At 36.4% G+C, this 21,600-nt stretch overlaps 3 protein-coding genes and 1 pseudogene across 6 annotated transcripts; all 4 read left to right on the top strand.

The window, feature by feature from the left end:
• On the top strand, nt 468–1,712 carry LOC18771149 (glucan endo-1,3-beta-glucosidase, basic isoform). Of its 2 annotated transcripts, none has more exons than XM_007203614.2 (2): nt 468–576; nt 737–1,712. In XM_007203614.2, exons 1-2 carry the CDS (start codon nt 468–470, stop codon nt 1,678–1,680), a joined length of 1,053 nt encoding a protein of 350 aa, XP_007203676.2. In that variant the 3' UTR covers nt 1,681–1,712. The 2 variants fall into 2 exon arrangements, with proteins under 2 accessions (XP_007203676.2, XP_020424667.1); XM_020569078.1 differs by having other exon boundaries at nt 468–582; nt 731–1,712.
• Nucleotides 3,441–5,234, top strand: LOC18770296 (annotated as a pseudogene).
• On the top strand, nt 8,103–10,171 carry LOC109950426 (glucan endo-1,3-beta-glucosidase, basic isoform-like). Its single transcript, XM_020569061.1, has 2 exons — nt 8,103–8,411; nt 9,078–10,171. The coding sequence occupies exons 1-2, from the start codon at nt 8,318–8,320 to the stop codon at nt 10,013–10,015; spliced, it is 1,032 nt and encodes a 343-aa protein (XP_020424650.1). The 5' UTR covers nt 8,103–8,317; the 3' UTR covers nt 10,016–10,171.
• On the top strand, nt 11,453–12,761 carry LOC18770164 (glucan endo-1,3-beta-glucosidase, basic isoform-like). Of its 3 annotated transcripts, none has more exons than XM_020569087.1 (2): nt 11,453–11,561; nt 11,827–12,761. In XM_020569087.1, the coding sequence occupies exons 1-2, from the start codon at nt 11,453–11,455 to the stop codon at nt 12,759–12,761; spliced, it is 1,044 nt and encodes a 347-aa protein (XP_020424676.1). The 3 variants fall into 3 exon arrangements, with proteins under 3 accessions (XP_020424676.1, XP_007203263.1, XP_020424675.1); XM_007203201.1 differs by having other exon boundaries at nt 11,818–12,761; XM_020569086.1 differs by having other exon boundaries at nt 11,453–11,567; nt 11,812–12,761.

The raw sequence follows: 21,600 nt of genomic DNA, 5'->3' as shown, positions 1-21,600 counted from the left end.
GGATTAAAAGAATAAAAACACATTTAATTTAAGCTTATTAAATGAAAAGAAGAAAAGGACAAGGAGAACCAGAAAACAAAACTACCCGAAGGCAGGCTTGGCCACATGGTGAAAGTTCAACTAAGACGATAGTTATGACACATAACAAATCTTTGTTACAGAAATCCCACTCTAAACGCAGGGGCCTCATCCCACCAACCAAACCAAGAAACAGCCCTGCCATGATTAGCCAAGGCCCTCCTTATAGTCTCACAAAAGATACGAGAAAATCGAAAATGCATCAGTGAAAGACGGAATAAACAGACATTTGTTGTTGCAACAACGTAGACAGTTGAAATTGGACCCTCCTGTAAAGAGATCTTGAGCAGGTGCAAATCTCTTTCTCATCTCTATAAATTAAGGAGCAAGAGGCGGACTTGAGAGACGTACACTTAGAATATTTCTTAGAAAATTGTATGTTTCTGACCATGACTAAATCGAATTCGTCATCAGTTGGCAGACTCCTTTCTCTGATTTCCATAGTACTTCTACTTGGGCAGCTGGTGGTGGGTAGCTTGGCAACAAAACAACACACAGGTATGCATATATAATTGGCACCTCTGTCAATCTAACTGCAAATTACGACATTTTTGTGTGTGTCTATTTTAAAGATAAGGACCAAACTGTTCCATGCAACAAACCACGCATTTCTAATCAATCTCACATGTAAGCAATATTAATTCCTTTTTCAATGTAGGTGCTCCAATTGGTGTATGTAATGGAATGGTTGGCGATGACCTACCACCCCAAGCAGAAGTTGTTGCCCTCTACAAGACAAATAACATCCCAAGAATGCGACTTTATGATCCAAACCCAGCCGCTCTAGAAGCCCTTCGAGGCTCCAATATCAAGCTCTTGCTAGGCGTACCAAATGAAAACCTTCAATACATTGCCTTAAGCCAAGCCAACGCAAATGCATGGGTCCAAAACAATGTGAGAAACTATGCCAATGTGAAATTCAAGTACATTGCGGTAGGAAATGAAGTCAAGCCTTCAGACTCCTTTGCACAGTTTCTCGTCCCAGCCATGCGAAATATTCAAGAGGCAATTTCTCTTGCTGGTCTTGCAAAGAAAATTAAAGTTTCGACAGCCATCGACACCGGAGTACTTGGAGAGACCTTTCCTCCTTCGATAGGCTCATTCAAGTCTGAATATAACGCCCTTTTATATCCCATCATCCGCTTCCTAGTGAGCCACCAATCGCCATTGCTTGTTAACTTGTACCCTTATTTTGCTTACAGTGGCAACACTCAAGACATTCGTCTTGACTATGCTCTTTTCACAGCTCCATCAGTTGTGGTACAAGATGGGAACTTTGGTTACCGAAATCTTTTCGATGCCATGTTAGATGGTGTTTATGCTGCTCTTGAGAAGGCTGGTGGAGGGTCTTTGAAAGTTGTTATATCAGAGACTGGTTGGCCATCAGCTGCTGGAACAGCCACAACAATTGATAATGCAAGGACTTTTATATCAAATTTGATTCAACATGTGAAGGAAGGGACTCCAAGGAGGCCAGGAAGGCCCATAGAAACTTACATCTTTGCCATGTTTGATGAGAATAGAAAGACCCCAGAGCTTGAGAAACATTGGGGGCTCTTCTCCCCAACAAAACAGCCTAAATACCAAATCAGTTTCAATTGATTAGCACTAAAAGGGATGTTGTGGTTGCCAATAAAAGATTGCAAAGTTACCTGCAAAGTTATTTTTGTGTGTGTGTGTGGTCACGAGCACCCTTGTACCAAAAAAAAAAACTCATAAAGAGCAAATAGTCTTAATAAGAGATTGTACGAATTATAATTGTATATGTCTTCTTTGGTAGTTTGACGCATTACAATTTACAGTTGTCATTGTATCTTTGGGTTTAGTCGCTACTTGCATATGCAAATTCATTTTTAATTACTTCAATAGAAACGAACTAACTCTTAATTTAGTTGTATTTTTTATTGGCGTGACTTGTGGACCATTGACTTTCTTTTCTTACGCACCAATGATTCCTATTATAATTATATTTGATTTACTTTAATTCCTGATTTCCTATTGTAAATAGAAATAAGAATTTATTATTTACTTGCCCATTCAGGTTTCGTTGTATTATAAATATGACCTCCTATAAGGAGAAGAATACACAGAAAATTCCCACAAACATATATTCTCTCATAGTTCTTATATTTTTGCATGGTATCAGAGCGGCGATCTTGGAATTGCTTACTCTAGTTTCCAACCCCGACACATTTTCAGATCCTGATCCAGATTCCTACTAAACTTGTATCCTATGCATCTTTCACTGCACAAATTATGTCTTCCCAACTAATGACCCCGACACATGGACGTGATTGCTCATATTGTGGTGATCTAAGACACCCTCATGAGACTTGTTTTAAATTGCATGGCTACCCTGACTGGTGGGCCACTCTTAAAGATCGAACAAAACCCGATACAACCCGTAATGATACTGGTTATGGATTCCATACTTCGGATAAGGGTGATTCCACGAGTTGGATAATTGATTCATGTGCAACTGATCATATAACGTTTGATCTTGATGATTTTCTGAATACTATCCAACCTCGACGAACTTGTATTGCTAACACCAATGGAGTTACTTATCATGTGACAGAGGCTGGCACTGTTGCACTCTCTTGCTCTCTCTCACTGTCTGATACTTTACTAGTTCCGTCTTTATCCAATAAATTTTTGTCAGTTAGTCAGCTTACTAAACAATTGAATTGTTGTGTACTCATTTACTCGAGTTTTTATTTGCTTCAGGATATTCACACTAAAGAGATTCTTGGTCGTGGTACTAAGAGAGAGGGGCTATATTATGCAGATGACTTCAGTCCTGGCATGGCTTACAGTGTGACGCACCCCTTTATTAGCAAACAAAAGCAAATATGGTTGTGGCACTGTTAATTGGGACATCCGCCTTTTAGTTATATGAAGCATCTTATACCAGATTTATTCTCAAGTTTCAAGGACTCCGAATTCACATGTGACACTTGTATTTTGGTCAAGAGTCACCGTGTGCCTTATCCGTTGAGTACGGACAAGTGTACTACTCCGTTTACGTTAATTCACTATGATGTCTGGGGACCTTCACCTATCACTGCTTCTTTTGGTGTTCGGTGGTTTGTCACATTCATAGATGATTGTACACGGATGACATGACTTTATTTGCTGAAGAATAAAAATGAAGTGTTTTCCCGTTTTCAATCCTTCCACAAACAGATGAAAACTCAGTTCAATGCTCAAATCCAGATTCTTCGCTTAGACAATGGTGGAGAATTTGTCAATCATGACTTTCAGGCTTACTTCCAACAACATGGAATTATCCATGAGATGACTTGTCCTCATACACCGTAATAAAATGGTGTTGTTAAACGAAAGAATAGACATCTTCTTGAAACTCCAACATTTCTCTGATTTCCATAGTACTTCTACTTGGGCAGCTGGTGGTGGCTAGTGCTTGTGCAAATAATCTCACGGGAGAATATTCGTTTCTAGATCCTTCAACCTTCGATCTTCCTTCTCTCTCTTCCTCAATTCCTGTAAAAAAGACTGGAGTAAATAGACCACACCCGAGGGGTGTTGGCCAAAGGCCCTCCGATGCCTAAGTTAGTTCGAGTGTTTGTAGGAAAACAATAGCTAAGCAAAGGGTACAGAGTTTTATGTAGGGTGTAAACCGGGTGGCCGGAGCCGTGTGTGGTGGCCGGAGCCGTAGGGAGAAAATATGGAGAGTGGAGAGGGAGAGAGAGCTTCGGGTATTTTTCTCGGGTATAAGGAGTAAGTTTAGATGTCCCTTGAATGATGAATGAGGTCGTCTATTTATAGGAGCCTCGGGGCTAGGGTTTCGTAGGGATCGAGTCATCTTTGATAATATCCGAATTAAATATATTATCTGTTAAGAAGATAATATCTGAATTAAATGATATTATCTTCTCTTTATTAGGATAATATCTTAATTAATGATATTATCTCTTTAAATAAAGATAATATCATATTAATTAAGATATTTATCCCAATTAATTAATTAGCCAGATAAACTGGTTTAATTAATTAATTTAATAGATAATCTTTTTTTCCACGTGGCGTACCCTGATTGGAGACGAAAATATATGCTCCCACAGCTAGCTTGGCAACAAAACAACACACAGGTACGCATATATAATTGGCACCTCTGTCAATGTAACTGCCAATTTAGCTTTTGTTTTTCTAGCGTATCATTCATCTAACTCGTGATTAACGAAAGCCAATGCACAGCAAATTACGACATTTTTGTGTGTGTCTATTTTTAGAAGGTAAGGACCAAACTGTTCCATGCAACAAACCACGCATTCCTAATCAATTTCACATATAAGCAATATAAATTCCTTTTTCAATGTAGGTGCTCCAATTGGTGTATGTAATGGAATGGTTGGCGATGACCTACCACCCCAAGCAGAGGTTGTTTCTCTCTACAAGACAAATAACATCCCAAGAATGCGACTTTATGATCCAAACCCAGCCGCTCTAGAAGCCCTTCGAGGCTCCAATATCAAGCTCTTGCTAGGCGTACCAAATGAAAACCTTCAATACATTGCCTCAAGCCAAGCCATCGCAAATGCATGGTTCCAAAAAATGTGAGAAACTATGCCAATGTGAAATTCAAGTACATTGCCGTAGGAAATGAAGTCAAGCCTTCAGACTCCTTTGCACAGTTTCTCGTCCCAGCCATGCAAAAACTTCAAAAGGCAATTTCTCTTGCTGGTCTTGCAAATAAAATTAAAGTTTTGACAGCCATCGACACCGGAGTCCTTGGAGGGACCTTTCCTCCTTCGATAGGCTCTTTCAAGTCTGAATATAACGCACTTTTACATCCCATCATCCGTTTCCTAGTGAACCACCAATCGCCATTGCTTGTTAACTTGTACCCTTATTTTGCTTACTGTGGCAACACTCAAGACATTCGTCTTGATTATGCTCTTTTCACAGCTCCATCAGTTGTGGTACAAGATGGGAACTTTGGTTATCGTAATCTTTTCGATGCCATGTTGGATGGTGTTTATGCTGCTCTTGAGAAGGCTGGTGGAGGGTCTTTGAAAGTTGTTATATCAGAGACTGGTTGGCCATCAGCTGCTGGAACAGCCACAACAATTGATAATGCAAGGACTTATCGGAGAAATAGGAAGAGGGGGCTGGTGTATTTATCGGAGAAATAGTACCTTGAAAAGTTGCTGCACAAATTTGAAATTAATAAGGAAACCAAACCTGTAAGTACACCATTATCTCCTCATTTTAAATTGAGTACTCAACTATGCCCTAAAACTGAGGAAGAAAACATCAAGATGAAAGATGTTCCTTATTCTAGTTTGGTGTGGGAGGTTGATGTATGCTATGGTATGCACTCGCCCCGATATTGCTCATGTAGTTGGAATTGTTAGTAGATTGATACACAATCCTGGAAAGGTGCACTGGGAGGCTGCTAAATGGATACTAAGATATCTTCATGGAACAAGGGAGACAGGAATTTGTTTTGAGAAGAATTGCGAAGGAGTTGAAAAGTTCTCAATTGGATATGTGGACTTTGATTTTGCTAGTGATTAAGATAAAAGAAGGTCCACAATAGGGTATGTGTTTATTATGGCAAAAGGTCCTATATGTTGGAGATCAATATTACAACCAACTGTTGCATTATCAACCACAGAGGCTGAATATATGGCAATGGCTGAGGCCATTAAGGAAGCAATCTGGACGTTAGGGTTGATAGAAGATTTGGGTGTTAATCAACACAAGTTGGATGTGTATTGTGATAGTCAGTGTGCCATTTACTTGGCAAAGTATCAGGTACATCATGCGAGGACCAAACATATAGATGTGAGATATCACTTTATTCAAGAAGTGATAGCTTAAGATGAAATTCGTATCAAGAAAATTTCTACGGTAGATAATCCCATTGATATGTTAACTAAGGTGGTAGGTGTAACAAAGTTCAAGCACTGCTTGAATTTAGTGCATGTGAAGCAAGTTAGATCTTGCAATATGATCGAGCAACGGATGCTGCTATGTGTAATATCTCAGTATGGATTTCATGCTAAGGTGGAGTTTGTTGGAATTGGCACAAAATCAATATGTGCCTAAACTAAAAAATATATATATATATATATCAATATAGGAAAAGGAAGGCTGTAGGTTTTTGGGTTAGCTTGGACGCAAACTAATATTGGCTTAATTTCCTAGTTTGATTAGGATACAGTTTTAGTCTAGGATTTGGTTTCCTATGTATAATAGGGTTTGGTTGTAACCTATGTCATCTATTAGTATAAAAGATGACCTTAGGAGCAGTGTATATATAAGTTTGAGAGGCATCTGTTTGTGTACTTGAGAGTTGTTGGGTTTGTGAGTTCTCTTGTATTTCTTTGGTAATTAATAAGAAGCTTCCGTTGGATAGGGACAATGGCAGATCTAGGAATTTTTATTGGGGTAGGTTAAATTTTTTTTATTTTATAGAGGAGATATATTATAATCCTTTTTTCTCTTGAAACAAAAATGTAAATAAAATTTTATAAATCAAACAAAGCTACAATGCGAGCAAATATAATACAAAGAAGTACAAAATATAAATAAATACCAAACAATCTCAAAAAAACGTTCTCATACAAAACTATCCTGATCAACAAATCTTAAAACAATGGCCATTTGCTCTCTATTAGATGCATCCTTTGCTTTATCAACAAGACACAATAAGTTCCCCAAAAATACTAGACATTAAAAATCATATATGCTAATTAATAATTCAAGTTGTAAAAATAAAACATATATCAACAATCTCCAAAAGTTTTCACTTAAACCCTAAATCATAAAAACTTAACAATAACAATTAAAATTGGAAAATTGAATATATATATTAAAAAATAATAATAATAATAACTTACCAAGATTGAAGAACCCACTAAGATAGGTTGGTACAATTTTTTAGAGGAGGAGAGCTATTTCCTTTAGGTTCTCAAGGTTCAAATATGGCGTTTTAGGTGGCTAGAAGAAATTTTTTGATGTTTGCTCTATGTGGGCGTAGCCCAATATCTGTACGATTAGAATAGCTCAAGTTGATAGAGCCTTAGCGTGAGTTCTGCTCCTAATCAAATTTATATAGGTTTGGATTGGATTGACGTTTATTATTTCCTATATGCTTCAAGAGTGGGCTTATTTTAAATAGAGTACTGAGCTATTATTTACTTTACTTTTAGATTGGGCTATTATTAATTTATTAAAAAAAGAAAAACAATGCATGTGTAGGCTATATTTATTTGGTGCAATGGGCTAATATTTATTTGAGTAGGAATAAACCTATAATAATAAGACCATGTTTAATATTTCATAAATGTTCCCCCAGGCTGGAGTTAGGTCAGCCTTTGGTTAGGGATGTACTCCAATATTGGAGAGGACTTTAATTGTTTGTGTTCTTTATTCTTTGTTCATCGTTTTAGTTCTTGTTTAGCCTTAAAAGTATAACAAGTTTTACATTTCGGTAGGAGATACTCTTATACATTTTACGAAACGGATTAATAGTTACTTTTTATTGTTTAAATGATGGGGGAATAATATGTTATCGTATAATTGAGTGAAACGATGTTAATACAATGTCATCATGTCTCCAGTGGGAGTCGGTATATATGCAATGTACCAAACTTTGAGTCCCATTTTTCCACATACAATTGTCAAGGATGAGCACAAATACCATCTCATCGCATGCCATTATTAAATTTATATTGTCTTTATTAACATCACGAAATTTGGAAGTCAATCGTAATAGCAATACGGATCGCAGCCTCTATAGACTGGTCTGGCCCTACTCACCCACTATCTAGGCTTCAATTGTCTTATATATATCCACCACAAGTTCATTAACTATATTTGAAGTGTATGAAAGTGGATTTGAGATGTAAGGGCTTTTAGCTCAAGTTGTTAAGAGTATTTATTCTGTTCTTGAGGTCTTAAATTAATTCGATTAATTGTTCGTCCCATTATTGCCTGTATAAAAGGAAAATTGGATTTGAGGCCATTGAAAGACTATTGGGTTTAGCATGATTAAACAAGGCAACCCTCATGAAATATAATGCAAATTAAGCACAAAAATGCATTAGAGAATGATGGAAAAGATTAATTAGCAAACACTTGACCAAGGGATTGACTATTCTTAGTCGTTGCAGGCCACTCTCTGATGTCTATAAATTAAAGAGCAAGAGGCAACATGGAGAGGCACACTTGCAATACTTCTTAGAATATCTATCTTTTCCTTATTATCATGGCTAAATCCAATTCGTCAGTCGGTAGAGGCCCTTCAATGATTTCGATAGTATTTCTACTTGGGCTGCTGATGGCTAGCTTTGAAACAACAGGTATATATCTCTCGCAAGATTCGTCCCTATTTTGGCTTGGAAGGCTACATAGTTTTTATAATTCTTAACCTGCTTTGAGTACCTATAAGAGCTCGTATTTGACAATTATTTATTTATTTTTTTACTATAGATCTGTGGGAACTGTTGCCTGATACTTTTCTTTTACACAATTACTTGATTTTTCCAACGAACTTCTGTGTTGCTTCCATGTCTGGGTCAGGGTGGATGGAAACAATGTGCAAAACAGAATTTAATAGCTTCTACTTAAACTTCATTTTCATGTGCAAGGTTATTGATAAGCGGGGGAAGGGAAGAATGCTGTTGGGTTTTACTTTTTTTCAATTGAAAAATTATTTATTATTTATTTTGTCCACGTGTGTACGAAATTACAAAAACACCCATGTCACGTAGTCAAAATTAACAAATTTTTGGACGGAGTTGATGTTGGGGGGCAAACAAGGCCACCAAAATACGGTCAAGCGGGGTAAGTGAGCCACTTTGAATTTCAGAGAGCAGTGTGAGATTTGACCGTAGTTTCAAGGGACATTGGTGTAAATAGGCCTTGAATATATTCATGATCATTTTAGCAACAAATTATATTGTATAAATCTAGTGAACTTTTCACCAGGATCATAAAACCTCATTATAATTTCTTCAATATTGCAGGAGCCCAGATTGGTGTATGTTATGGAATGCTTGGAGATCGTTTACCACCCCCATCAGAAGTTATTGCTCTGTATAAGCAAAATAACATCAGAAGGATGCGACTGTATGATCCAAACCAGGCTGCTCTAGCAGCCCTTAGAGGCTCTAATATTGAGCTCATGCTAGGCGTTCCAAATGACAACCTTCAAAGCCTAGCCTCAAGCCAGGCCAATGCAAATACTTGGGTCCAAAACAATGTGAGAAACTATGGCAATGTAAGATTCAAATACATTGCGGTAGGAAATGAAGTCAAGCCCTCAGACTCCTATGCACAATTTCTTGTCCCGGCCATGCAAAACATTCAGAACGCAATTTCTAGTGCTGGTTTGGGAATTAAAGTCTCCACTGCCGTAGACACTGGAGTGCTTGGAAATTCCTTTCCTCCATCGAAGGGAGAGTTCAAGTCCGAATATGGAGCACTTTTGAACCCCATCATCCGCTTCCTAGTGAACAACAGATCGCCGTTGCTGGTTAATTTGTACCCGTATTTCAGCTACAGCAGCAACACTCACGACATTCGTCTAGATTATGCTCTTTTCACAGCTCCATCAGTTGTGGTACAAGATGGCCAACGTGGCTATCGTAATCTTTTCGATGCCATTTTGGACGCTGTTTATGCCGCTCTTGAGAAGGCGGGCGGAGGGTCTTTGGAAATTGTCATATCCGAAAGTGGTTGGCCATCAGCTGGTGGAACGGCAACAACAATTGATAATGCAAGGACTTATAATGCAAATCTGATTCAACATGTGAAGGGAGGGACTCCAAGGAAGCCCGGAAGGGCCATAGAAACCTACATCTTTGCCATGTTTGATGAGAACAGAAAGAACCCAGAGTTGGAGAAACATTGGGGGCTGTTTTCACCAAGCAAACAGCCGAAATACCCAATCAATTTCAACTGAGTAGCTAGGCAAGTGTAGTTGTGGTTAGCAATCTAACCACCAATATAACTACAATAAATAGGCCGTCATGTATCACATCACATGTACCCAAATAATGCTCACATAGAGCAAATAATCTTATAAAAATACCGTAACTTAAAAGTCATTTCTTGGCAATATTGATGCATTACAAATTTCATTATAATTTCATTATGTTAAGAGCCTGTTAAAGACAAATTGCAGATATGGGCTTAGCCAAATTGGCTTAGGGGAAGGGCTCCCCATTTTACCCCGAGTTCAAATCCTTCTTCCCATAATTTAGAATAAATTAATGTATAAAAAAAGCCATTACTTAGGTTGAGATATAGATGTCAGTGGGTTATTTCATAAAGGAATATGCTTAATACTTCCCCTACTTTTCTCCCATCTTTTTTGTCTAATAACGACTACTCCATTAACTCCCATTCAATTTTCTATTATGCCAACCAGCACTGCTTTCGTAATTCTATTATGATAACGACTTCAACCCCATGTTGTATAGTTGACTTGTCCTTATTGGGTTTACTTGGACTTTCTTATTTACAATTCCGAAATAAGAGATTTACATTAACACCTTGAGGTTTTAGGTCTTTTTACAAAATTCCCTGAGGTTTCAAAAATTACATGAACTTCCCTCGAAGTTTCAGATTATTTTCACAAAACCCCTTTTCTTGTTTGTCCAAAAATTGATGATTTCATTAAAAAAAAAATTATGCAAATGACAAAGTTAACCTCAATGAATGCATGCAATAAATCTCAAAAACTAACTTAGCTTTGTTGTTTGGCGAAATATTTTTATATATAAAATTATCAGTATTTGGACGAAAATCGACGAAAATGGGTTTATGTGATTTTCTTGTATCATAAGGTACGTGAGAGCGATGTTCGACCCTCCTTTGCCACCTCATATCTCTCAACATCTTCTCGTCCTGTCACGTATTTTCTGTTTGTCTCTTAAGAAACTTTGGGTTAAAAGAATAAAAACACATTTAATTTAAGTTTATTAAATGAAAAGAAGAAAAGGACAAGGAGAACCAGAAAACAAAACTACCTGAAGTCAGGCTTGGCCTCATGGTGAAAGTTCAACTAAGACGATAGTTATGACACAAAACAAATCTTTGTTACAGAAATCCCACTCGAAACGCAGGAGCCTCATCCCACCAACCAAACCAAGAAAGAGCCCTGCCATGATTAGCCAAGGCCCTCATTATAGTCTCACAAACGAAAATGCATCAGCAAAAGACGGAATAAACAGACATTTCTTGTTGCAACAACATAGACAGTTGAAATTGGACCCTCCTGTAATGAGATCTTGAGCAGGTGCAAATCTCTTTCTCATCTCTATAAATTAAGGAGCAAGAGGCAGCCTTGAGAGACGTACACTTAGAATATTTCTTAGAAAATTGTATGTTTCTGACCATGACTAAATCGAATTCGTCATCAGTTGGCAGATGCCTTTCTCTGATTTCTATAGTACTTCTACTTGGGCAGCTGGTGGTGGCTAGCTTGGCAACAAAACAACACACAGGTATGCATATATAATTGGCACTGCTGTCTGTCAATCTAACTGCCAATTTAGCTTTTGTTTTTCTAGCGTATGATTCATCTAACTCGTGATTAACGAAAGCCAATGCACAACAAATAACGACATTTTTGTGTGTGTCTATTTTTAAAACATAAGGACCAAACTGTTCCATGCAACAAACCACGCATTCCTAATCAATCTCACATAAGGACCAAATTGGTGTGTCTATTTAGCAATATAAATTCCTTTTTCAATGTAGGTGCTCCAGTTGGTGTATGTAATGGAATGGTTGGCGATGACCTACCACCCCAAGCGGAAGTTGTTGCCCTCTACAAGACAAATAACATCCCAAGAATGCGACTTTATGATCCAAACCCAGCCGCTCTAGAAGCCCTTCGAGGCTCCAATATCAAGCTCTTGCTAGGCGTACCAAATGAAAACCTTCAATACATTGCCTTAAGCCAAGCCAACGCAAATGCATGGGTCCAAAACAATGTGAGAAACTATGCCAATGTGAAATTCAAGTACATTGCGGTAGGAAATGAAGTCAAGCCTTCAGACTCCTTTGCACAGTTTCTCGTCCCAGCCATGCGAAATATTCAAGAGGCAATTTCTCTTGCTGGTCTTGCAAAGAAAATTAAAGTTTCGACAGCCATCGACACCGGAGTACTTGGAGAGACCTTTCCTCCTTCGATAGGCTCATTCAAGTCTGAATATAACGCCCTTTTATATCCCATCATCCGCTTCCTAGTGAGCCACCAATCGCCATTGCTTGTTAACTTGTACCCTTATTTTGCTTACAGTGGCAACACTCAAGACATTCGTCTTGACTATGCTCTTTTCACAGCTCCATCAGTTGTGGTACAAGATGGGAACTTTGGTTACCGAAATCTTTTCGATGCCATGTTAGATGGTGTTTATGCTGCTCTTGAGAAGGCTGGTGGAGGGTCTTTGAAAGTTGTTATATCAGAGACTGGTTGGCCATCAGCTGCTGGAACAGCCACAACAATTGATAATGCAAGGACTTTTATATCAAATTTGATTCAACATGTGAAGGAAGGGACTCCAAGGAGGCCAGGAAGGCCCATAGAAACTTACATCTTTGCCATGTTTGATGAGAATAGAAAGACCCCCGAGCTTGAGAAACATTGGGGGCTCTTCTCCCCAACAAAACAGCCTAAATACCAAATCAGTTTCAATTGATTATTGTGACAATAAAAGGGATGTTGTGGTTGCCAATAAAAGATTGCAAAGTAACCTGTAACCCCACGCACACCACCCGGCCCCCCCAATTTATTTATTTTTTTTCACAAGCACCCTTGTACCCAAAAAAAAAGCTCATATAGAGCAAATAGTCTTAATAAGAGATTGTACGAATTATAATTGTATATGTCTTCTTTGGTAGTTTGGCGCATTACAATTTACAGTTGTCATTGTATCTTTGGGTTTAGTTGCTACTTGCATATGCAAATTCATTTTTAATTACTTAAATAGAACCGAACTAGCTCTTAATTTAGTTATATTTCTTGTTGACGTGACTTGTGGACTATTGACTTTTTTACCTTACACACTAAGGATTCCTATTATAATTATATTTGATTTACTTTAATTCTTGATTTCCTACTGTAAATAGAAATATGAATTTATTATTTACTTGCCCATTCAGGCTTCGTTGTATTATAAATATGACTTCCTACAAGGAGAAGAATACAATGAAAATTCCAACAAACAAATATTCTCTCATAGTTCTCATATTTAGCATGGTATCAGAGCGGCAATCTTGAAATTTCTTACTCTAGTTTCCAATCCCGACTTAGGCTCAGATCCTGGTCCAGATTCCTACTAAATTTGTATCCTATGCATCTTCCGTTGCAAAAATTATGCCTTCCCAACTAATGACCCCGACACATGGACGAGATTGCGCATACTGTGGTGATCTGAGACACCTTCATGAGACTTATTTTAAATTGCATGGCTACCCCGACTGGTGGGCCACTCTCTAAGATCGAACAAAACTCGATACAACTCATAATGATACTGGTTATGGATTCCATGCTTCGGATAAGAGTGATTCCATGAGCTGGATAATTGATTCTGATTCAACTGATCATATGACGTTTGATCCTGATGATTTTCTAAATACTACCCAACCTCGACGAACTTGTATTGCTAATGCCAATTGAGTTACTTATCATGTGACAGGGGCTGACATTGTTGCACTCTCATCCTCTCTCTCATTGTCTAATACTTTACTTGTTCCGTATTTATCCAATAAATTGTTGTCAGTTAGTCAGCTTACTAAACAATTGAATTGTTGTGTACTCATTTACCCGAGTTTTTGTTTTCTTCAAGATATTCATACTAAAGAGATTCTTGGTCGTGATACTAAGAGAAGAGGGCTATATTATGTAGATGACTTCAGTCCCGGCATGGCTAACAGTGTGACACATCCCTTTGATAGAAAACAAAAGTAAATCTGGTTATAGCACTGTTTATTGGGACATCCGTCTTTTAGTTATATGAAGCACCTTATACCAGATCTATTCTCAGGTTTCAAGGACTCCAACTTCACATGTGATACTTGTGTTTTGGCCAAGAGTCACCGTGTGCCCTATCCATTGAGTACAAACGAGTGTACTACTCCGTTTACATTAATTTACTATGATGTCTGGAGACCTTCACGTATCGCTGCTCCTTCTGGTGTTCGGTGGTTTGTCACATTCATAGATGATTGTACATGTATGACATGACTTTATTTGCTGAAAAATAAAGACGAAGTGTTTCTCGTTTTCAATCCTTCCACAAACAGATGAAAACTCATTTCAATGTTCAAATCCAGATTCTTCACTCAGACAATGGTGGAGAATTTATCAATCATGACTTTCACGCTTACTTCTAACAACATAGAATTATCCATGAGATTATTTTTCCTCAGACACCACAACAAAATGGTGTTGCTGAACGAAAGAATCGACATCTTCTTGAAACTGCCTGAGTACTTCTAATTGGCCCTCATGTTCCTCGCCATCACTGGGATGATACTATTGTCACCGCAGTTCACTTGATCAACCGTATGCCTTCTGGTGTATTGACCTTTAAAACTCCCTTACAAGTGTTTGTGCAAAACAGATCCCTCCCTTCTGTTTTGGTACTCATACCCCGAATCTTTGGATGTGTGGCTTTCATTCATCTCTACAAAAATCAACGTAGCAAACTTGTTCCCTGTGCACTTCGTTGTATTTTTTGGGTTATGCCACTCATCAGAAAGGCTACCGCTGTTATCACCCTCCTACCCGACGTACTTTTGTCACTTTGGATCTGACCTTTCTGGAATTTGAGCTGTTCTTCCTTGACCTATCATCCAATTCTACGATTCAGGGGGAGATACGAAGTGAAGAGTAGAATTGGAGCAACTTGGAAAATGAAGAAATTCTCCTATGTACAGAAATGATCGATAGTTCCGAGTCTGGAGCACGAGATTACTATCTGCCGAAAAGCGATCAATCGCTCATTCATAACGATCAATTGTCTGACTCACCTGATCCCTGCGAAAATATTTCTGATCCGAGTCCCACACCTACAGATAATGCAGAATAAAGATGAAGACCCTCCTTCTAACTCAACAGTACCAACAGATCAATCTCCTAAGAATATCCTTGAGGTAACTACTCCTACTACACTTGTGAATTTAGAGCATAAATCCATTAGATACCAATTACCTTTCAGGCAGAATCGTGGAAAGCCACCAAATTGTTATTCACCTGATATTGTCAAGACTTCAAAGTATCCAATTACGAATCATGTATCCACTGAGAAGCTGTCTGAACCACTTAAGGCCTTTGTGCATCAGTTGTCTGCTATTGATATCCCAACTAAGGTTACTGAAGCGTTTAAATATCCTAAGTGGGTTCAAGCTATAAAGGAAGATATGAAATCTCTTGAGAAGAATCAGACTTGGATACTGGAAACTTTATCACGAGGAAGAAAGATTGTCTTATTTAGATGGATGTTTACCATAAAACACAACGCTAATGGATCTATCGAGATATACAAGTCAAGAATTGTGGCGAAAGGGTACACACAGACTTATGGCGTATATTATGAAGAAACCTTTGTCCCAGTTGCAAAATTGAACACAGTCAAAGTCTTATTATCCCTCGCAGCTAATTTAGACTGGCAACTCACCAGTTTGATATAAGAATGTCTCTACATGGAGGAACTCACGAAGAGGTGTATATGGACATTCCTCCTTGATATAATACTATTCAGATTGGAACAATATGAAAATTACGAAAGACGTTGTATGACTGAAACAGTCACCACGTGCATGGTTTAGATGGTTCATCATGGCAATGAAGAATAATGGTTTCAGACAGAATAACTCATATCATACTTTGTTCTTGAAACATCAAAAAGGGAAGGTAACAACTTTAATAATCTATGTTGACGACATGATTATTACTAGGAATGATAAACATGAAATATCTCAGCTACAAGACTATTAGGCTACTGAATTTGAGATGAAGAATATCTAGGTGGACTCAAATATTTCCTGGGGATTGAGGTGGCCCGATCATAAAGAGGCATATTTCTCTCTCAAAGGAATTCTAGATTGCAAACCTGTAGACACTCCTATTGTTCAGAATCATCATCTTGAAGAATACTTGGATCAAATTCCAACTAACAAAGAAAGATACCAAAGGTTAGTAGGAAGATTGATCTACTTGTCTCATAATAGGCCAGACATTGCTTATGTGGTGAGCGTTGTTAATTAATTTATGCATTCTCCGAGTGAAAACCACATGAATGCAGTTATTTGGATCTTTAGATATTTGAAGTCTGCACCCGAAAAAGGACTTATGTTCTCAAAACATGGTCATCTGAATATTGATGGTTACACATATGCAGATTGGGCAGGAAATATAATAGATAGGAAATCGACATCCGGTTACTTCACATTCGTGGGAGGTAATTTGGTTACATGGAGAAGCAAGAAATAGAAAGTGGTCGCCTTATCCAGTCTAGAAGCCGAGTTCAAAGGTATGACCAAAGGAATTTGGGAATTTATTTGGTTAAAGAGGTTGCTTATTGAACTTGGGTACAGACCTACATCTGTAATGAATCTCTTTTGTGACAACAAGGTTGCAATAGCTATTGCACATAATCCAATTCAACATAATCGCACCAAACATGTTGATGTAGATTGACCCTATATCAAACAGAAGCTCGAAGCTAAAGTGATTCAGTTTCCTTTCGTAAAGTCCGAGGATCAATTGGCAAATATTTTGACAAAAGCAATTTTTAGTAAAGCGTTCCACAATTCACTAGACCAGTTGGTTGGGCATTGGCGACATCTATGCACCAACATGAGGGGGAGTGTTGGGGTGACTTGTGGACCATTGACTTTCTTTCCTTACACACCAAGGATTCCTATTATAATTATATTTGATTTACTTTAATTCATGATTTCCTACTGTAAAAATATGAATTTATTATTTACTTGCCCATTCAGGTTTCGTTGTATTATAAATATGACCTCATACAAGGAGAAGAATACACAGAAAATTCCCACAAACAAATAATATTCTCTCACAGTTCGCATATTTTAGCAACTCTCCCACTATTAGAAAAGATTCTGAATTCAAATCCATTTAAAAGAAAATACTGCAATACGCAAACTTGTGCTTTAAACAGTAATAAAATATGGTAAAATCGCTATCCTTGCAACATGCCATTGCATTGACATTTATTTCTGGACAGATACATAAGCTCTTGTGATTGCCTTTCTAGCGTTGCAAGTAATCTTTTATTTATGGTTAAATTCCATACGAAAGCTCCTTGATCTAAGGATACACTAGAGTTCACATTCTTAATTGAAATCAATGGAATATTTAGGAGTTTGTTGGAATTTTAAAAAGGTTTTAAAATTTTAACCATTTTTATTTAATTTTTTTGGATGTTTTATTTTATTTATTATGGGGGTTATACATATTTAATTTTCAGGTATTATTTCTATATTGAATGCCTTAATTTTATGGTTTATTGTGGTGAAGGTTACATGTTCTTGGGTGTCTATAAAAGGCCACTCTTCCTTCACGTTTGAACAATCACAATACATCATCAGAATATCACATACCACAAACTAATAATTCCCTCCTTTTCTACTTATATATTTATATATTCTCTACTTTATATTATTATTTTGGCAATGGTTCTGTAATTTGGATACCTATATTCATCTATGAACATGCTCGTAGTGGATTTTGAATTTGTGTACAAGAGGTCGTATCTTGAAGTCTTGTAGACCGTCAGTACCTACACGTAGGGAGGCTACAAAGGCTTAGGACATCGTTTTTGACGTGCTTCACCGTACCAAACTTACCTTCTTACTTATAATTCATTTTGCTTTCACTTACCTATTAATTAGTTTTTCTTCAATTTCCTTGTACCTTAAAAGTTTTCCAATTTGTTTTTATGTTATTTATAATATAAATATTTTGTATTTGGCTTTACGGAAAGAGAAAAAATATATTTTTTTTTTTTATAACAATCTAAAGCCTTTGTATGTCAAAGTTATTTTCTTCCTGTACTGCTATTGCTTTAATACCTTTTTAACTCTTTAACTGAAGCTTTTGCATTTGTATTGAATTTTTAAATTGAAAATTATTATTTATTTTGAGTAGATGCAGTTTAAAGCTTTCATGTTGTCTATACAATTTCAATTGCTTTAAATATTGTTGGTAGATTTATATTTTATAATTTTAACGTTTGAGAAATTACTACTAGTGTTTGAAAATAAAAAACCTATGAACTAATTTATGTGGTATTATTATTATAGCTCATCTTTTTGGAAGAGATTTAAATCTTTAATTGCTCAACGGCAACCAGCAAATTAATTACAAAATCAATTTAAAGCTAGATATTTGGTGTGTTCCTTTTTTTACTGCACAATTATTTTTAAAATAAATTTCAGAATCTTCTATTAATAGTATTCAAAAGCTAATTAATGACCATTGAAATATTATATATATATATATATTGAAGTGGGCTACGTTTTTTCTAAGTTATTGTTTGTTTTAAATAGCTTGTATTGTTTCATTACCAATTACTTGATTATTACTCATTAATCAATTTACATTGAAACATCCAATGCTAAACGGTTGAAATGTTTTAAAATCGAAACGTTGAAGTGTTTCAAAATCGTTGGTCTAATTTGTTTTTAATTAAAATTTCAAAAAGGGAGTAAAAGTATCTTGAAATACTTCGTATTTATAATTAAATTTATTTAATGAATCAAGCGTTGCGTAGTTTGTTCATAGCTTCATCAGGTGCACTCAAAGTTTCAAAGACTATTGCAAACCCGTATTTGAGTACCAATATTTGAGAGGTATTTAGATTATATGAATTTATATATAGTGGGATTTCCGTTATATTTCAATGTATATCAATGTGTATATAATTTCCAATTATACTGAGGTGAAATCCACTAATTATTTGTGTGCAAGAGTAGGAAATATTTTAATAACATGCAGGTTTAAGCGCGTTAAAATGAAGAATAAAGACATGACCTTATATATGCATTGTGAAGGCTAGTCCTGATATGCATGCCTCGTGGAGGAGGCTATTAATGCAAAATGTCAAGGGGGATGTGCTTAAGCCCATAAGGGAGTCACTTAGGGAGGAACTTCTGTGATTGGCGATCTCATGAAGGAAGTTCAATGTGGTAGAAACAATCCATACTGTGTGACTCATATAGAACTCATAAAACTATGGAGATATCCTTGGGATATTCTTCTACTCATGCCTAAGGCAAAAGAGCTATTTTATGTGATGTCAGGAAGGAATTTTATCCCTGAATGAGTTTCGAAGCAGGCAAAAACTCTTAGGGTGCAAGTCACATGTACTTTTGGACAACTCACCTAAGTGTGAGATGTTGTGAGGCCGCGACTATGAGAATTGGGCTATTCACTAGTAATTCTCATGAGAATCAAGATTAGCTCATGGCCATAAATAACGCTACCCTGCATCCAAGTCTCAACCAATACTATGTGTGGGATACGTTGAAGTTTGGTCAAAGGTGTCAAGTTCAATACTTTGTACACTCAGGTCCTCAAATGGAGACTATCATCACTAAGTGAAGGTTCAAGCTCGGAAGGCACCTACACCTATTGCATAGTATTATATTGCCCATATATAAATATATATTTTCACTGTTTTTTTTTTTGTCATGGTAAAATTTTGAAAACCTTGTGGGGGACTGTTGGAATTTTAAAAAGGTTTTAAAAATTTGACCCTTTTTATTTATTTAATATTTTTTGGCTGTTTTATTTTATTTATTGTGGGGGTTATACATATTTAATTTTCAGGTATTATTTCTATATTGAATGTCTTAATTTTATGGTTTATTGTGGTGAAGGTTACATATTCTTAGGTGCCTATAAAAGGCCACTCGTCCTTCACATTTGAACAACCACAATACACCATCAGAATATCACATACCACAAACTAATTCTCTCCTTTTCTAATTTTATATATATTCTCTACTTTATATTATTATTTTGGCAATGGTTTTTTGACTTGGATACCTATATCTGTCTATGAATGTGCTCATAGCGGATCTTGAGTTTGTGTACAAGGGGTTGTATTTTGGAGTCTTGTAGACCATCAGTACCTGAACGTAGGGAGGCGACAAAGGCTTTAGGACAGAGTCTTTGACATGCTTCACCATACCAAACTCACCTTTTTATTTATAATTTATTTTGTTTTCACTTACCTATTAATTTGTTTTTCTTCAATTTCATTGTACCTTAAAAGTTTTCCAGTTTGTTTATATGTTATTTATAGTATAAATGTTTTGTATTGGCTTTACGGAAAGAGAAAAAATATATTTTTTATAACATTTTTGTTGGGGAAAAAGAGGCCCCAGTGTTTCTCAGTCCCCGGCCCTCTTTTTTTTATCCTCATTAAACATGGCAAAGATAAAAGTATCTACAGGGCTTCCAGGTTTCTTTGGAGTCCCGCCCTTCACATCACCAAATTTGAGTTGTAAGTTCTCGGGTTCTCTTTCGTCACAAGCATAGTCTGAAATATCGATAATTCGATTTTTTTGAATCACGGATATTTCGGAACATATCCATGTACATATCGTATAAATATCGACAATATCGACGATAATATCGGAAAATATCGATGTCGATAATTTCGCTCACATTTCAGCAATATTTTGTCAAAATATCGGTGTAATATCGCTAAAATATCGAAAATATCGATGTGAAGGAAAAAAAAAGTTTTTTTTAAAAAAAAAAGAGAAAAAGGGGAGAAAAAAGCAGAAAGGGGATATGAACCCCTCCCATTTTACTCCTCCAAACACCATATCACTTATGTTTTTGTGATAATATGCTAAAATATTTATATTTATATGGGTGGTATGTTAACAATTACATGCAAAACTATTTTGGGGATTTATCATTTGATGACTACTCTTCACAATACACTTACTCTACACATAGAGATGATGAAGATAGTGAAAAATTTGAACCTCGTAGGAACTCTATGTGGTACTAAGTCATTCATGTATCTTACCATGCAATGTATAAAGTGTAAAATATTATAGTAAATCATTATATATGAATGATTACGGTGTATTTAATCTTTTTTCATTAATTATTACATATTTTTTACACTCATAGTGTTTGCCCGCTTGCTGTATAATCAACTTAAATTAGTTAAATCCATCACGCAATGCATTTCCTTCTAATTGTTTGTGATAAACTCAAAGATAATTGACTAAATAGACATTCTCCAAAGTTTCAATAAAAATTTCCAAGTTTTTCTTACAATTTCCGTGGTTTTTATTCAATTTTTATCGATATCGATAATATCCCGATATTTCCATCGAAATTTCCATATTTTTGGACTACCGATATTTCCGATATCATCGATATTTTAGACCTTGGTCACAAGTAGATAAGTTTATTGTGACAATAAAAAGGGAAGTTGTGGTTGCCAATACTAAAAGATTTTCTTTTGTCACAAGTACCCT

The sequence above is a fragment of the Prunus persica genome, chromosome G7 (assembly GCF_000346465.2).
Source record: "Prunus persica cultivar Lovell chromosome G7, Prunus_persica_NCBIv2, whole genome shotgun sequence".
Classification (NCBI taxonomy): Eukaryota; Viridiplantae; Streptophyta; class Magnoliopsida; order Rosales; family Rosaceae; genus Prunus; species Prunus persica.
Note: the sequence above shows the minus strand (reverse complement) of the source record. Positions and strands in the feature narration are given on the sequence as shown.